The 17,369-nt window shown below is 36.3% G+C and overlaps 1 protein-coding gene across 2 annotated transcripts in view; it reads left to right on the top strand.

The window, feature by feature from the left end:
• LOC120769367 (neural cell adhesion molecule 1-B) overlaps positions 1-17,369 on the top strand; it is a 138,987-nt gene that overhangs the window by 118,350 nt on the left and 3,268 nt on the right. For both annotated transcript variants that reach the window (XM_040096330.1, XM_040096328.1), the window contains exons 15-18: positions 4,475-4,656; positions 9,382-9,566; positions 9,755-9,863; positions 13,722-13,894. In XM_040096330.1, the coding sequence (XP_039952264.1) occupies positions 4,475-4,656; positions 9,382-9,566; positions 9,755-9,863; positions 13,722-13,894 (649 nt within the window). The remainder of the gene's footprint in view (positions 1-4,474; positions 4,657-9,381; positions 9,567-9,754; positions 9,864-13,721; positions 13,895-17,369) is intronic.

The following is a 17,369-nucleotide window of genomic DNA, read 5'->3' as shown; positions in this document are numbered from 1 at the left end:
CAATAAAGCAATATTAACGCACAATATTTAAAATGAGAGCTTATGAGTCTATTAGCACTAGGACTTCTAATTATTCATTCTAAAAACTATGTTCAAAAGCTAGTGTTATATGAAACTTTCTTACTTGATTTCTCCATATTTTCCATGGCAAAGGGAGTTTTTCTTGTCGCATGGCACTCAATGAGGCAATATTCCTTTCGGAGTAGGTCCTTTTACCAGCTGTTACTTAATTTATATCCAGTTTAGTTTGCAATTTTATAATGAACATATAGTACTTACTGGTACTTTGGAACATCGTTTGCAAATTGTGCAATATTATTACCAAAATCATGGTTCAGTTCGCACAGCGTCCAATATTTGGTCGACATAAACGCACAGTAGTGTCGGTAGTTCGAGCAACCAGGTATGGATGGAGTCGGCGCACAGTGCGCACCGGAAACGGTTTTGTTGCTGTGGAATAGAGTTTCGAAAAATACCTGAATAAGTGTATCCTCCATCGTGCGCAACAATTGGAGCTGTGTCCATGCACTTTAAGGAAGCCTATTGGATTGCGGGCTTACAAAATAAAACTCGTGCAAGAATTGAAGACGAACGACCATCAAGCGCATCGCAAGTTCGGTCAATGGCCCCAAAACAAGACGGCGACCGATATGGATTTTCACAAGAAGCGTTTATTTAGTGATAAAGCTCAACTTTGGTTGAATGTGTACGTTAACAAACAAAATTGTTGCCCGTGGAGTGATGGAGACCAACAAGGCTATGGGCAGGTGGAACCACAGGTCCATATCTGTTCAAAAATGAAGCCGGCTTTAATATAAGATAGATATTTAATACTAAGGTATTGCACTGCGACCTAGGGTCTATTGTTCTTTCTTCTATATCACATGTGGTCATCAAGGTCCGGTATTCTGAATAATTTCAGAAACCTGCTGGTGGCTACTGAGGTGATATGATCCCTGTTCATGTAGATGGAACCCAGGATCTTAAGCCTGCTTCTGCAAATTGCTGGACAATTCAGAATCAGGTATGCTGGTTTTTCCTGTTCCAAGTCGCTGAACCGGCAGTTTGCGCAAGAGACTATGCCCATGTTGGAAAAGTGCGGGCTAGTTCGTCGGCTAGTACTTTTCCAGCTACTCCTTTATGCCCCGGCACCCAGAATAGGTGTACCCAGTTGCACACTGATAGGCGGTTTAGCTTTCCTATGCGCTCCTCTACTAAAAGCGATTTAACATGATATGCTGAGATCGCTTTTAGTGCCACTTGACTGTCGCTAAGAATAGCGATGCGCTGGTTGCGATAGTTGCGGTGGAGATTGAGTTCTACGCACTGACTTGTAGCAAAGACTTCTGCTTGAAAAATGCTTGGAAAACGTTCCATTTGTATGGATAGCTTGGTATGCTGTCCCGCAATGCCTACTCCAATGCCTTCCGGTGTTTTCGAGCCGTCAGTGTACTACCGGATAGTACTGTGTCTCAGCAGTATGTCAAGCGTGGAGTCATTCCACTTCGTCTTCTTACCGAGAGTAATTCTAAAATTCTTTGTGAAATTAATCCTCTTTGTAACGCCGTCCCTTGGAAGAAGGGCCAGTGTTGTGCTTTCCCCTAGTGCCTTCATCTGTTGAGAGGACATTATCTTCCCTTTGCCGAAACCCTCTGCTGACATAAACAGCATGGTCTATATTTGTTAAAAATGAAACAGGCAGTAATATAAGAGTCGATGGAGAACACTATATAGTCATGACAAATGTCTTTTGATGCGGCTCTTTTCGTTCCTGCATTGGATGATTTTGAAATAAAAGACCTTTAGTTCCAATAAAATGGTGCTATATGCCATACAGCATATGAAACAATCAATTTATTTAAGAAAACTAGACTATTTTTTGTGGGGTTATGTGAAGTCACTTGCTTACCCAGATAAGCCAGATATTATTGACGCCTTTAAAAATAAGTAATTTTCAAAACATAATGGTCAGTTTTTGGTCACAAAAGTTGACGCAAAGCATTTTGAGAAAATTTTGAATAATGTGGATTGCGATATTAAAAAATGGTTTCTTACACATTACCACATTAGCTATGATTTTATACGGATAACTCCTACTTCTGACAAATTTAGGAATTAATTTATTTTTCTCATTGTGTTTTCATGAAATTTAGTTATTGTTTTTATAATGAAACATTTTTGAAATATACTGAAAATACTGCTATTTATTATATTAATAAGTTGTTAGATTCTTGATTGAGTTAGAATGGTAAGGATTTTTATTTTTATATTATATGTAAGAAAATTACGAAAGAGTGTTTCGAGAAGGTAGTCCGGTAGTTTAAGCTTTCATTCAAGGAGCTTTCCAAAGTAAACAGGACTTTTTGAATCTAGCGCCCCCTGGTGGCGCCATCTACATATGTACTATATATGTCGACTGGAGAATTTCATGATATTTCATTGATTGGAAGTGAAGTTAAGTGTCAGTATGTTTGTGTTATCGGTGCGTAAATGAGCTTCGAACAAAGAGCCAACATTAAATTTTCTTTTAAAATTAGTAAAACTTTTACCGAAACATTTCAATTGATGAAACAAGTTTATGACGATGATTGCCTATCCCGTAGCAAAGTGCACAAGGGGTCACAACGTTTTCAAAGTGGTCGTGAGGACATAAATGACGATCAACATGTGGGTTAATCAAAATCCGTGATCGCCGGGAATTAAATAAATTGATTTTGCTGAAAAAATCATTTGTTCTGTTTGTTTTAAAGTCCTGTCTACTTTGGAACACACCTTGTAATATATCCTATATATGGAAAGTATAGTCCGTATTATAAAAAAAGAGATGTGTCTTTAGAAAAGTTTTATTATTGGAAAAAAGGGAAAAATTTGCTTGGAGAGATATATTTTCAAAGTCTATTGCGCCGTTAGTCCTTTAACTTCCTTAAAACCTGAGTCTAATCAGTGAGTATTAACATAAATTCAAAAAATATATTATTTCTGTATTAATTTTGCACAGCGTGGATTTTAAATATTTTTCAAATGTGCTTTTTCTGTGTCATACTCAATTTTGCATTTTAAATATTGAAAAATATTCCGTCGGATTTCACAAAGGAAACCTAATCAAATTTCGTTTTTATTTCAAAGACTAGCAGCCAAACCAATTTCAATATTTTTAAAGGATTGAATGGTGGTGTGATTGCTATTGGCAACTCTAGCCACTGCGTATACGCAACATTTTATATTTTAATGCCGCCTCATGTGTGCGGCTGCGTCTGTGTGCATGGGTGTTTGTGTGCGCGCGCTTTTGCAATTTTATTACTTACCTTTTTGCCGTTAGCGCGCACACACACACTTTCCACATTGTGCACACAAACGAATTATTTGCCTGCTTTTCAAAGCGGGAATTCTACTCGTTATTGGAATCATGTGATATTCTATTTATAGTGCCGAACAACTTTAGTACATATGTATGCATGTAGGTATGTATATAGTATAACGTGTCATATATGTATATTTGACAAAGAAATAAGGTCAAGTAAATATACCGACACACATATAGCACACACATATACACACATATATATATATATATATATATACATATGTATATACATATAAGTACATATGTATATACGTGTATATAGAGCGCAAAAATGGAGACACACAAAACTGCTAAAGCGAAAATTGTACGAATAGCATGAAAATTAAATTGCTGGTAACGCAAAAACAACAAAAAATAAGTCAAATGAAAACAGCAACAAAATAGAGTAAGGAAAACTAAAATGAAAATTGTGCTGCGAAATGTCGTTGCGAAAACAAGCACATAATGCGCAATGAATGTGGGTCTCTGAATCGGCGCACGAAAAAAGGATTATGCATAAGTAAACGCGTAAGCATCTTTGCACAAATGTGTGAAACGAATTTTTAGTTGGCATTTGCTGCGAGCACGCATACCAATACACTCACGCACACAACGCCTACACTCGCAACCGTCAGTGGTTACGCACGCCATGTACATATCTATACTTACATATACATATATACCGTTTCATGTGGGCAATTTAAATGACATTTAATCGAATGACTTTCTAACATTTCAAAAATGTGCCACAACACACAAAAGTGCGAAATAATCGAAACGCGCATGAAAGGCAATCGAATGGGTGCATAAAAGGGCAGCTAAGTAGGCACACATGTCGTATGCGTAAGCATGTATGTGTGTATGCATGTATGCGCATAAGAGCTTATGTGTTCAGCTTTGAGAGGCCTTCGAGCATTTTAAATTTAGCTTAAGCTTAAGCCAACTGTAAACGGTTTTGTTGCTGCTTTTATCCGCAGTCACTCACATATAAGCCGAATACAATAACATTCTGCACTCTTTTGTTGTTGTACCATTTGATTTCGTTTCCCCCATTTCGATTTCACCACAATAATTATGTGCTTTGCCGTGCTTATGATTTTATGTATTTTGCCCGTTCCATCTATTTTGCAGATTTAATTTGACAAACGTTGAGGAGCCACAGTTTTCTCTGGAAAATCTCGATACATTGACATCAATGATGACACAGGAGAACAACTCACTGAAATTGCGTATTTATGCTTACAATCAGAAGGGCCGTAGTCCTTTGTATCTGCTGTCGGATTTCATTATTGGCTCGTCAGCATACAAATCAGGTGAGTGCGCTGCAAACAAATGTCAATGTTATTGCTATTGTTGTATTAGTAGCGTATAATAAGTGAATGGTTTTGTTCTTGCTAAGCCGAAAGTCATGAGCTGTGAGAGCAAAGCTTTTAAGTTAAAATTCTATTGATTATTTATATACATATAAACTTAAGTTGTTGTTGTTTTTATTTTAGTATTTTTCTATCTGATAATAAGAAAAAATAGAAAAACTGTATGTATACTCAGCGCGTTCTACCGGTTACCTAAAGTTGATAAATACTATATAACTGCCTACTGTTCATGTGGCATAACAATACATGCTATTTAATATCACTTTAATGTTCTTTCTTGAAAATGAATATGTAGCAGCGGCTATCCTATATCTCACAGACTGTCAGTGCCACAAGGTCTTACAAGAATAATAGATGCATAATGTACGTCTCCAAATACTTGTCCCTAGCCTTTAGGCAATAATCCCTAGTTGCCGCCTTGTTTAATCTCTGAACTCACAAGTGATTTCCGAATTTAAAGCAACATCGAACTGGTAAACTTTTTGCTTCAGCAGAATATCGCTTGAAAATGCAATGCTTTCCATCGAAAAGAGTATTGAGTAACTGCTTTATGGCGCTTTCTAAATAATCCCGCTCGTACACTTTTGCACCAGTTTTAACTCCTTTTTCACACAAGGGAATATGTGTAACACCTTTACAAGAGAGTTCACACCTAACTATCACAGCAGTAAGATTTGCGTCTTCGGAAGTTTTTAGGTAGATTTTGTCGTTTTTTTTATTAAAACCCTTTTAAACATTGAAATGTTTTCATCTATAAAAAGAATACTTCTGCGGCTGTTAAACGCCTTTTACTGAAGAAGCCGCTAATATCTATTTATCCCTTTACTTCAAGCGTGTTGACCGATGTATTGTGTAAGAAACCGCTGTGGAGACCTCACTTTGTTTCTGCACTCAAACTTCGGGCCTTCAAGTTTGGGAACAGAAATGGCGCAAGACAAAAACAGTCGCTTTTTCTTTAATTGAGCGTCAAATTGGTCAAAGTGTTTGGGATAGCAGATCCCTATAACCATTTAGCGAAATTATCGACAAATTGAAAGTTATGATTGTCAACAATGACGTGTGAGCCAAGTCGTGAATGCGATGACTATTTGTTTGATGACAAGAGATAGTTCGTCTTGTCCTCGTTCACAATCTGACCCATAGGCTACGCTGCCGTATTCAGTTTGGAGAAAGCAGATCAAATTGAGGGGTCGTTGAGGCCAGGACTGTACGTTCTCTATTTAACTCTACAGCACGTATTATTTTTACCAGAAATATTAGTTTGTTAAAAAAGTCTTTCGGTATTTTCGCTAGTTGGCGCTGAAAGCGCGTAGTTCTAGTTTTATTCGTCGCATCGGATCACGCTATACCTTCTTTGAAAGCTCATTTCACGCGCTAACACGTGTTTGATTGATTGTCGTTTCTTTTAAGTCGTTCGTGAGTTATAGCGTCGCAAACATGGAGAAAAATAAAGAGAAAATACGGCATATTTTACAGTACTATTACGATAAAGGCAAAAATGCATCTCAAGCCGCCAATAAAATTTGTGCAGTTTATGGACCCGATACAGTTTCCATTTCCACCACACAACCATGGTTTCAACGTTTTCGTTCTGGTGTAGAGGTGGTCGAAGATGCGCCACGCTCCGGAAGGCCGGTCGTCGAAAATTGCGATAAAATCGCTGAATTGGTCGAAAGAGACCGGCATAGTACATAGCAGCCGTAGCATCGGTCAAGAGCTGGGCATGAGTCATCAAAAATTTATTTCAATTTCAATAAAAAAAAAATTCAATAAACATACCGGAATACTTTTTTGACAGACCATTATATTGAAGAAGTCAAACGGTAGAGAGCCTACTTTTCTGAAACCCTGCTTGGTATCGAACGGCTTCTTACGGAGTTTTTGTGTTGAATATTATTCAGAGTAAATATATGACCCGTGGGATTTTTATGATATCTCGCGCACGTTTAATCGGCAATCTGGCAATACGAGATCGGTATCGGACTTTTCCACATAATTCTCTGCGGTTGCAGTTTTCGAAAGACATGTGAGTGGTTCATTAAAAACCGACGTGCAGTGTACGATAACACACACGATAACAGTATTCAAGAGTAATTTGATTTCACTGTGCGAGAGCATTGGAAAAAAAACAAAATCGGTCTGCTAGGTGATCAAATTCCTGTTATTGAGAGGGATAATAACAGGAATTTGATCACCTAGCAGACCGATTTTGTTTTTTTCCAATGCTCTAATTATTAAAGATGTTAGTTCCATTCCGTAACAACTGTGAGAAAAGAATAATATCATCCCAGCATTGAAAATAATTTTAAGCTAAGTCCTCTAATTTTATCCTAAAAAAAAAGTAAATAAAATAAAAAGTTCTATAAACATTTTCCGCCTCAAGAATTAATGTGAAAACTATTGTGAACTTCATTATCACCTTTATTCAAAAAATAATAAAAGAAGTTAATTTGTTTGTTTTGAAAAAAAAAATAATAATAATTAAACGTTTCCAAAATATTTTTCTACAAAGAGAGGGTAGCATTGTCTCCTTCCTGTCACCACATACTCAAATTATTAGCCCATTTAGTGGTTGGAACAGACTCGATCCCGTAAGGAAAACCCAATGAATATTTCATATATTAAATCTTTTTGAAAATAAACGGAATAAAGTTAAAAAGGCATCTTAAAAGATTGAGGTGTTTCCGCAATTTTAGAGACTAATATCGGTACACTGCTTGTCACGATTGTCTCATGTCTCTAATTGTCACAATTGTAAGTCAGGTGAATACGGGGAGTGGTTATTGGTTAAAATGTGATTTTTGGTCAAATAATCGGTCACAAGTGCAAACAAACGTCAAATACGGCCCACCAAACGCTTCAAAACTCCAAGGTAGAATACCGCATTAACGTTTTGGCCGGGTAGAACGAATTCTTTGTGAGCAATACCCTTGGAATCATAAAAACAAATCAGCATTGTCTTCACTTTTGACTTCTCCAAGCGCGATTTTTAGCGTTTTGGCTCGTCCAGTGCCTTCCATTCAGCACTCTGGCATTTCGTTTCGGGATCATATTGGAAACACCACGTTTCGTCACCAGTCACAGTATTGTAAAGGAAGTTTTTGTCCTTTTTGACCTCTTTTATGATATCCTTCGAATGTTGAATTTTGAGCACTTTTTGGTCGTCAGTCAATTTGTGCGGAACAAACCGTGCACACACCTTTCGTGAGCCCAAATGTTCGGTCAAAATGCGATAAGTTGATGTTCTGGATATGCTTAATTCCATTTCCATGAATTTCAATAATGATTTCGGCTGATTTTGGAAAAATTCACGCATAGTTTCGATGGAATTTCCGGTGATCACGGATTTTGATTGGCGCACATCTTCATCGTCATTTATGCCCTCACGACCACTTTGGAAACGTTGACACCACTCGTGCCCTCTGCTACGGGATAGGCAATCATCGTCATAAACTCGTTTCATCAATTGAAAAGTTTCGGTAAAAGTTTTACCAATTTTAAAATAAAATTTAATGTTGGCTCTTTCTTCGAAGCTCACTTTCGCACCGATAACATAAACTTACTGACACTTAAAACGCAATAACTTCACTTCCCATTGATGAAATGTCATGGCAATCTCTCACTTGACAATCGATAAAGATAGCAGATTCTAACGCACCAGTCGACATACAGATGGCGCCACCAGAGGGCGCTAGATTCAAAAGTCCTGTTTACTTTGGAATATGCCTTGAGACTATAGCATATTTTATGCCAATATCTGTGAAGTAAAAATTTTATATAGCCATTAGTTTGTAAGAACTGAAAACCTCATTTTGGTATTTATACATATCTTAGAAAAGCGCAATAATTATTCAAGTCTAGAAATATATACTTATATGTTATTTGGTATATTATATATCAAGTAATGTTAATTATTTACACACATACAAACCATAAAAATTCCTGCAGACTAACCATTTAAGACAATAAATCAATTTCAATATTCATGTTGTGCTGATCTCGTTTATTTATTTTTTACGTTCTACTTTCACCGGTTATTGAAATCAACAACGTATTATAAATGCATGAAAATATCAACTGGATTTGCTTGAATTCCCGTTAAATGTACGTGCTTGCCACATTAATGACGGCACGACGGGCGCACTTATGAATTATTATATGTTGACATAAAACGGAAATAAAAAAAAAATGTTTACATATTCCACAAAAATGCCGCAAAACAACAACAATGAAACACGTGAAATATTAAAAATAAATATGGCGCAAATAATAAACAAAATTTGAAAACAATCTGAACATAACATATGCAAACAAACAAAATGGATGGACTTCGGAAAAATGAAAAACGAAATGAAATTAAAAAAAATTATATTTCTACAAATGCGCACAACTTGCGTAAATATCAACAATTTCAATACGCCGTCTGCTTGCCATTCAATATTGTGGCCGCGCAATAACAACAAATTTATTTAAATGATAAAAAAAAAAAAAAAAAAAACTAAACGCAACACAAACCAAATTAAAAAATAAACAAAATCTAAAACACCAAATATATATGATATTTATATATATGAATCTCTGTCAACCTGACACGTATGGCTCGTTTTTTTTCGAAATCTCCAACTGTCAACGCATTGTCGTCTCTCAACGCCTGTGCGGCAGCAGATGAGGTATCCATTACGCTTTCGCCGGTGCTGGTTGGCAGTGGTCTTACCGTTGTCATCATTAGTTTGGCCATCATTGTGCGCATATTCATTGTAACATTTTTGCATAATTTGCGACGCAATCAGCAGCACAGCAACAAACCTATAGCGACCGGTGTGGCAGCGCAGGCTGGCGATGTGCTGAAGGTGAGTGCCGTGAGTGGGTGGCGTTGGTCTATTTGCCTTCGGTGCTTATCTCGGTGAAAGTTGCCGTAGTAACACAGATATGCCGATAACGATATTCAATTCACTTTCATTTCATTCTTCTCTTTCTTTCGCAACTAACTGCATTTACAAAATATTCAAATAAATAAAAAATCATTTCAAACGCGCAGTGCGGTGGCATGGAAAAACCGCGTTGGCAGCATACGGACATTAAAACTAAATCATCCGAAGATCTGGTGGAAGATGAACGAGATCCGGATGTCATACCATCCCAATACGGTGAGTGGAAATTAATGAGAAAATAGATTTAAAATTATATTTGAAATGTTGAATGTTGGTGACCTGTCAGTGCGCATATTAAATTAAGATTTTTTTAGGAGTAGTCTGTATTTAGAGGCTAAAGAGCAAAAATATTGACAGTATGATGTAACAAATTGAAGGCAGTTCAAGATATTTTGTATTAGTAAGAACTGTTGTATGATTTCGTCTGAGAGCAGCTCTCTCTGCGAATTATTTTCTTTGAAAAATTTTGGTGCCGAACAGCACAGTTATTGCACCAATTGAGCCCTTAATATTGATATTTCACATCCTTCAGGAACGATTTGCTGAATTACGAACTGCAAATTTTATATAATAGCTTAATATTCTTTGTACGAATAGTGTTAGGGAGATACTTACGCTTAACGTATCGTCTCTGGCCGTACATTAAATAAAAAGACAACGCGTTTGTCAGGATTATTAAGCAGTATATTCACTAACAATGTTTGTTTCAGTGTATGATTGTTAAATTAAAGGTAATACATACTATTTCATATAAATTGATTTAAAAGAAACGAAAAAATATTAGATTATATCGTGGTATACGTGTCACAGTGTCGGTCGTTGATTGCTCACCACTCTTCTTCTCGTTGCCGTTCTGTAGGCGGTTACAGTACTCACTGCTCTTCTTCTTACTGATGTTTCTAACATTCATCTACAATAGTCGAAACCAAAAAAAAATTGTTAAACGACTCCTTTTGACTAAAACCTATCCAAAATTTAACTCCAATAATTTGAGAACTTCAAATATTAATTTTCAGTTATCATCCAATAACTCCACTTTTTCGAACGCTTTCGCTACTCGAGGCGGTTAAATCCAAAACCACAATGCTTTCTTAGAAATAGTTTAAAACAGCACACCAGTCGTTTCTTCTTCTTGCAACGTGGCGTCAATTGGAAATTGCAAGCGAAGACAGGTCATTCTCCACCTGGTCTTTGCAACGGAATGGAGGTTTTCTTCTTACTCAGCTTCCCTCGGCGAGTACAACGTCGAATACTCTCAGAGCTGGAGTGTTATCGTCCATTCTCTTAATTCTCTGAACTATGTCAATGTCGTCGTATAGATCTTTCATAGAACCGTTCTCTCGAAAACTCGTAACGTCGACTCATCAGTTGTTGTCATCGTCCATGCCTTTGCACGATATAGCAGGACGAGAATAATGAGTGACTTATATAGTTTGGTTTTTGTTTGTCGAGAGAGAACTTTACTTCTTAATTGCCTACTAGTCCAAAGTAGCACCTGTTGGCAAGAGTTATTCTGTTTTTGATTTCGAGTCTGACATTGTTGTTGGTGTTAATACTTGTTCTAAAATAGACGAAATTATCTACGACTTCGAAATTCAAACTTTCAGCAGTGACTTGGGAGCCAATTCACGAGTGCGACGATGTTTGCTTAATGACAGGAAATATTCACTACCAAGCCCATTTTCTTCGCTTCCTTGTTCATGATATCAATATCATCGGTGTACACCAGCAGCTGTACACTCTTATAGAATATGGTAACTTCTCTATTTAGTTCTGCAGCTCGAATTATTTTCTCCAGGAGTAAATAGAAGTCGCACAAAAGGGAGTCACCTTGTCTGAAACTTCATTTGATATCGATTTGGCGCATGGTGAATATCTAGTCAGTTGTTGATTTTGCAGGTCTCAAGCCACACCGATAAGATCCAATCCTTTTGTTGGCGCTGGACTTTAATTTTTCACACAATATGCTCGATAAAACCTTATGTGCAATGGTCGGGAGACTTCTCACACGATAGTTGGCGCAGATTGTAGCGTCTCCCTTTTTGTGGATTGGGCAGAGCACATTTAAACTCCAATCATTGGGCATAATAGTTCTTTGCCGCTGTGTTTGAATAACTCGGCCGGCAATCCAACGGCCCCGTCGCTTTGTAGTGCTTCAGGAGAGTAATTGCTATTCGAACTTCTTCGTGGTCAGGCAATGCAACGTCTGCTCTATCGTCACCGATTGGGGAATAGGGTTCACCGTCTCCTCGTGTTATGCTTTCTCTGGCATTCAGCAGGCTGAAGAAGTGTTCCCTCCTTAACTTTAGTATGCTCTGAGCATCGGTTACCAGATCACATCTGTGTCTCGCGTCCCCCTTCATCTCTTGAATGTTCAAAATTATCAATGTATTTTCCGAACTAAAAATTTGCCTTTCGTCATTTTTACCTTATGATTTTGAAACTAACTAACTCTACCAATCATTTTAGTGAATGAATATTAGACGTTTTCTACCTTTCCCATACATACATTTTCAAAGGTAGTTTACAATTTCGGATTCCACCAAGGCACTTCAAATACGTATATTAGCTTTACTCTTCGTTACCTAGAACCATTGTAGACTTGGGAAATATCTTATAGTTTCTTTAAATCCATTTTTTTGTGGGAAAAAACAGCCAGTGATGTCTCGATAAGGAACCAGTTAAGCTAGAATATTTTTTTGATCTTCTGAGTCCAGAAGGAAAAGTCAGAGACCCTATAAGTTGTATACATGCGAGTATATAAATAATCGGCGGGACGAGAGTCGATTTAGTCATGTCATGACATCGATCTGAAATTTCACACACGTTCTTTTCCCAGAAGCTGTTAACTTGTGAGTACTGCCGATATCGGTCCTCAATAGAATCCAGCTACCACAAAAACTGACCGAACAAAATCAAGATCTCGTTTGAAGAACTTTTTTTAAATTGCACATGTATAATTGCCCAAACCTAGATAACTATATTTAAATACATTTTTTTAGATCAGACTACTTTTTCGAAAAGCTCACTACAAACGTTTGTGCAGTTTTTTTATTTGTTTTATGACGATTCTAGCTTTGGTGCAATCGAATTTAATGTTTTTTATTGTTCTATTTGAAAGATAGAATGGATTGAAATTACCCTCAATAAGACAGTAACTGTAAAGTTGTTGAAAGAACGTTTACAGCCAAATAGTTGTTATACACTCTGTGTGTAAATCAGCATCAGCCCCCAATATCAACAAACATACCACACTAACACACAACATCGTCTCAGACTCACAACACTGATATGCAAGCTTCACCACACTCACCTTATTACCGCTTACTAGTTCGGCGTGTGTTTGAAAGGTTTTAGTCTCAATCTACTTGCATGTATATACCATAATTTATCGATTATAAAACAAACTCAACGCTCTAGACGCTGCGGTTTAATTTCTGTGACTCACTAAGCTTAAAAGACTGGATTCATCGAAAAAGTTATTTAGGAAAAGTATACCGAGTTCCTCAAATGATCTTGTAGAAGTAGTTTCGAAGATGATGGTAGCCCCTTATATACTCGAATCAGATACTCGGCGGCTAAGTCATAGCCACAATGTGGTATAGCAATATGATCTAGTCTTTCCTTTTGAATTTGAAGTTTTCAGCTATATTTGTTACCGAAACAGGTCTTGTAACATAACAATGTACTGTGTGCTCAAATGATTAATTATTGATGCACAGTATTACTAGAATATAATATTATTTAACATTCTGATTCAAACACAATTTCATTAGTAACGAACGATTTGTTTTTCCTCTTCAATTTTCGTTTGTCTTTTATCTCGATTTCATCAACTCTTTATAAATGCAATGGTAAATAAATTGCAATATTCAACACCCAATCGCATATACATATGTGGTGTGACAAACATTCCGCAAACCAACTGGCGAATTCTACAAACTATCTACTGCCACTTCGTCTCATCAACAACCCGACTTGACAAACCGACCGGACGACTGGCCAACTTCGATCGCGGTTCGAATGCCGACCAACAAATAAATGAACAAATGCCAATAAACTGCCATCAAACAGTTACGGCTGGCAATAGTAATGGCGTCGGCGGGGGTGGTGGCAGCAGCGGAGGGAGCGGCAACGGCAGTAGCGACAGCGGTGGCGGTGGCGGCAGCAGCGGAAGTGGCAACGCGGGCAGTTCTGAGCTACACTTCACACCAATAGCAGCCACAAAGTGGTCACCAAATTCCAAAGTGAGTAAGAAATTAAAAAAATTACACACATGTGTATACTTCTTTCTTTTATATATAGTGGAAAATATATTTTACATCACTGCTTGCCATATACATATACAAGTTGATTTGTTTTGATGAGTTTTGATATTTTTGCATTAGTGAAATATACCTACTACCTGCTCCAATAGTTTTTTTGAGTTTTTCCCTAAAAGCATTCCTTTACAAGTTTGTGTACCGTTATACACCAGTTGACAGAATTGTATGCATGTGCAAGTGGCAACTGGTATAGCGCAAAATTTTGTAATAGAATAATATTTTTTCAAAGTTGTGGTTATTATTTATCAATGAAAAATGTCGCAAAATCGAAACTATATACATACTTAGAAAAAGTATCATGAGTTAGGCACGGCTTAAGTGATATGAAATATTTTGTTTAGGTCATATAATTATATTTAAGTCAAATCTTGAAACTTCCTTAGAAGCTATAATGCCATCAAATAATACACATCCTTTCAAAGAATTTGATTTTGATCGGCCATTTTGCAATAAAAAACGAAAATATTATGATAACTTGCGCAAAAATTCCAATACCATTTGTTATACCTGTTTCCTGGAACGCAGGGAAGATTGTGTGGTAGATGGCAAATCGGAACATTACCACGCCCACACAGTGTCGTGCATAGAAATGGACAAGTAACATAGTCAAGCCAAGAATTAAGCAACAAAAAATTTGGAATGGAGGATCACAGTGGAGGACGGCATTTATGAGATAACAATTATTGAAAAGTGAGCGTGGGACCGCCCCTAAAAAGTTTTATAGACATATCTCACAAACTAATAAATCTATAATAAACAACCTGGAAACAATCTATAACTGTACTTTACAGTGAGAAAAAAACTGTTAACGTCTTAAAGAAGGATTACTCGTTGGATAAAAACGCGAAAAGCATTTAAGGTAGTAGTCTGGTAACTTGGGTTCAAAAAAAATAAAATTGAAATTACATTGTGTTGAGAATATACTGTGAAAATTTCAGACAGAAATTCGAAATATTTCGGGAGTTATAATGAGTTTCCTAGAGCGCCTCGGAGTTTTCTCTCTCGGAGTTGTTGAAATTTAAACGCGTTTTACTCAAAACATTATTTTTCTGGTCGGCCCGGGTCCTAACTTTTTTTCTACTGAACCGATTGCTTTCAAATTTTAACAGGCTGTTCTACACACTGGTAGTTCTCATCGGTACTAACGAGTTTTTTTCACCTCTAACTTTTTATTTTACAACCCTTTTAAAAGGAATTTTTTTCAAAGTCCACCATTTTGTTATTTCCCCTTGAAATTTAACTTCAGTAGTTCCGACCAGAATGACATGTCTATAGATTAAGAATAATTAACAATATTTGATTTTAGATAACATCAAGAGCCAAACTCAATATTTCAATATGTAAATAAAAACACTCTAAATATTCAAGATAATTAATTTTTATTTTCCTATAAAAACCATCCTCCAAAGAAGTCATGAAAATAGGCATAAGTTACCAGACTACAACCTTTATCTATCAGTAGAGGTGGAACGATAGGGTTGCATATAAATCTATTTTAAAATTGAACATGAGCTACTTTTATTGGCATCGCTGTGATATATGGTAGTTCAAAAATAGGCAAGGTAAGATTACAACTACGTCTGGTGAATTATCATTTAAGCAGTTGAACTAAAACCCCGCACCATCGAGGTGGCTCGTCTTTCTGCTCAAAATGCTAGAATTCGGAACCTTAATAGCGAATATGAGCACACAAGTTTATATAGTTGACTTTTTGTGATAGCAACATGATCTGGCACCAAAATTTAATCAAATCGGCTCAGTAATTTACCTTTTTCAATATACATATAAGGATTTTCATACTTCTGGTTGACACCTTTTATACTTTTTTTTTACGTATACACAGGTCATTATGTATGAGAGATTTTGCTCTTGCCCACGTATCCCCAAAATATTGATCACGCTCCCTTTGGGTACCCACCAGCATTTTGCTCATATTAGATATTATTTTTCTAAGCTTCTGAGAGTCTGCCACTGAGTGTTTCTACCAAGAGATACTGCTGTTTTACCTACAACTTTACAAAACGACCTTGATCCATGTATTATACATATATGTATTATATCACTAAGAGATTTTTTGCTCTTTGAGACTTTGTGCATAATTTTAAAATTCTTAAATTATTCTTCAAAATCTATGTCGCTTCCCCTCAGAAGTTGTAATTAAAATCCACAATTACAAATTGGTGTTGGTTTTCAAATATATATGCCGGCAATTCTTAGATTTCATTCCGACTTAAGTTCAGATAAATCAATTGCGTAAGTTTGCAAAGATATTTGCATCCAATATTCTCATATTATTTGAGGCAAAGACAAGTTTCCTGAGCCCTGTAAGTTTTCGAAAAAAAATTTGCGTCAAATTTTCTAGCGTTATGTGCTGACTTGTTAAACTATGAACGTAAGTTTAATATATCAGTTAGTACAAATATAATGTCTGCTGTTGATTTTATGATAAGTTCCATGGGAAATAAGACAGCAGGTTTAAACCAATAGGGTGTGCTACATATATAGAGTCACTGTTATATATTAGTGTATGTTTTTTTCAGTTCACTCACATATATGTATATACATCCATTTTGTTCATTTCGGCAGTCATACATATTCTGGAATTAAAGGCCAGTTCAGTTTAACAAATTGAAATGAAGTGTTTTCACAGCTTTTATTTAATATTTTGCTGATTTGGTTTCTATATTTGCTTCTCACTAAATAGGCCTGCGGCAAAATTCATTATTGCTGGAACACTAAACAATAAATCTTAATTCCTTATCAGGAAACATATTTATGAAAACCACAAACCTTCAAAGCACTATTCTTGAGAAATCGGTGATCGTTTGATCCTGTGATATTTACACTCTCGTATGCATAAGTTAAGATAAGGTGTAATATTAAAAAAAAGGAACGTAATAATCGATTATTACTTTCGAAACATTTTCCCACAGAGTACAAAAGAGTTTTGGTTACCTAACACTTGTTTGTCTCATTTCAACCTAATCGAGTAAGATATAGGAGTATATATGTATATAGTATAAGTTATCTGGATGAAGAGACGAGTTGAAATTCGTATGTCTGTCTGGCCGTGCGTCTGTTGCAAGTTGTCACTTGAGTCAAATAAGGAAGCGCTAAGCTCGGGTGCAGCAGAACATTTAATACTCTTGCAATTGAAAGGATCAAATCCGGGAGACAAAATCAGGAATTCGGAAAATTTCATATCAACATTCATTGGTATATAATCAAATTTATATTTTCTTAATTTTTATTATTGCTCAAAGATTAACTTAGTTTTATAACTGTATGTAACTTCCCGCTATCGAAAATTATATTAAAATCATCTTAAAATAAAATATATTTGGCATTTGCTCAACCGAAAAAAGCTAAACTTACTGTAATTACATTCCACTAAATA

This window comes from Bactrocera tryoni, chromosome 2, assembly GCF_016617805.1.
Source record: "Bactrocera tryoni isolate S06 chromosome 2, CSIRO_BtryS06_freeze2, whole genome shotgun sequence".
NCBI classification, from domain to species: domain Eukaryota; kingdom Metazoa; phylum Arthropoda; class Insecta; order Diptera; family Tephritidae; genus Bactrocera; species Bactrocera tryoni.
Note: the sequence above shows the minus strand (reverse complement) of the source record. Positions and strands in the feature narration are given on the sequence as shown.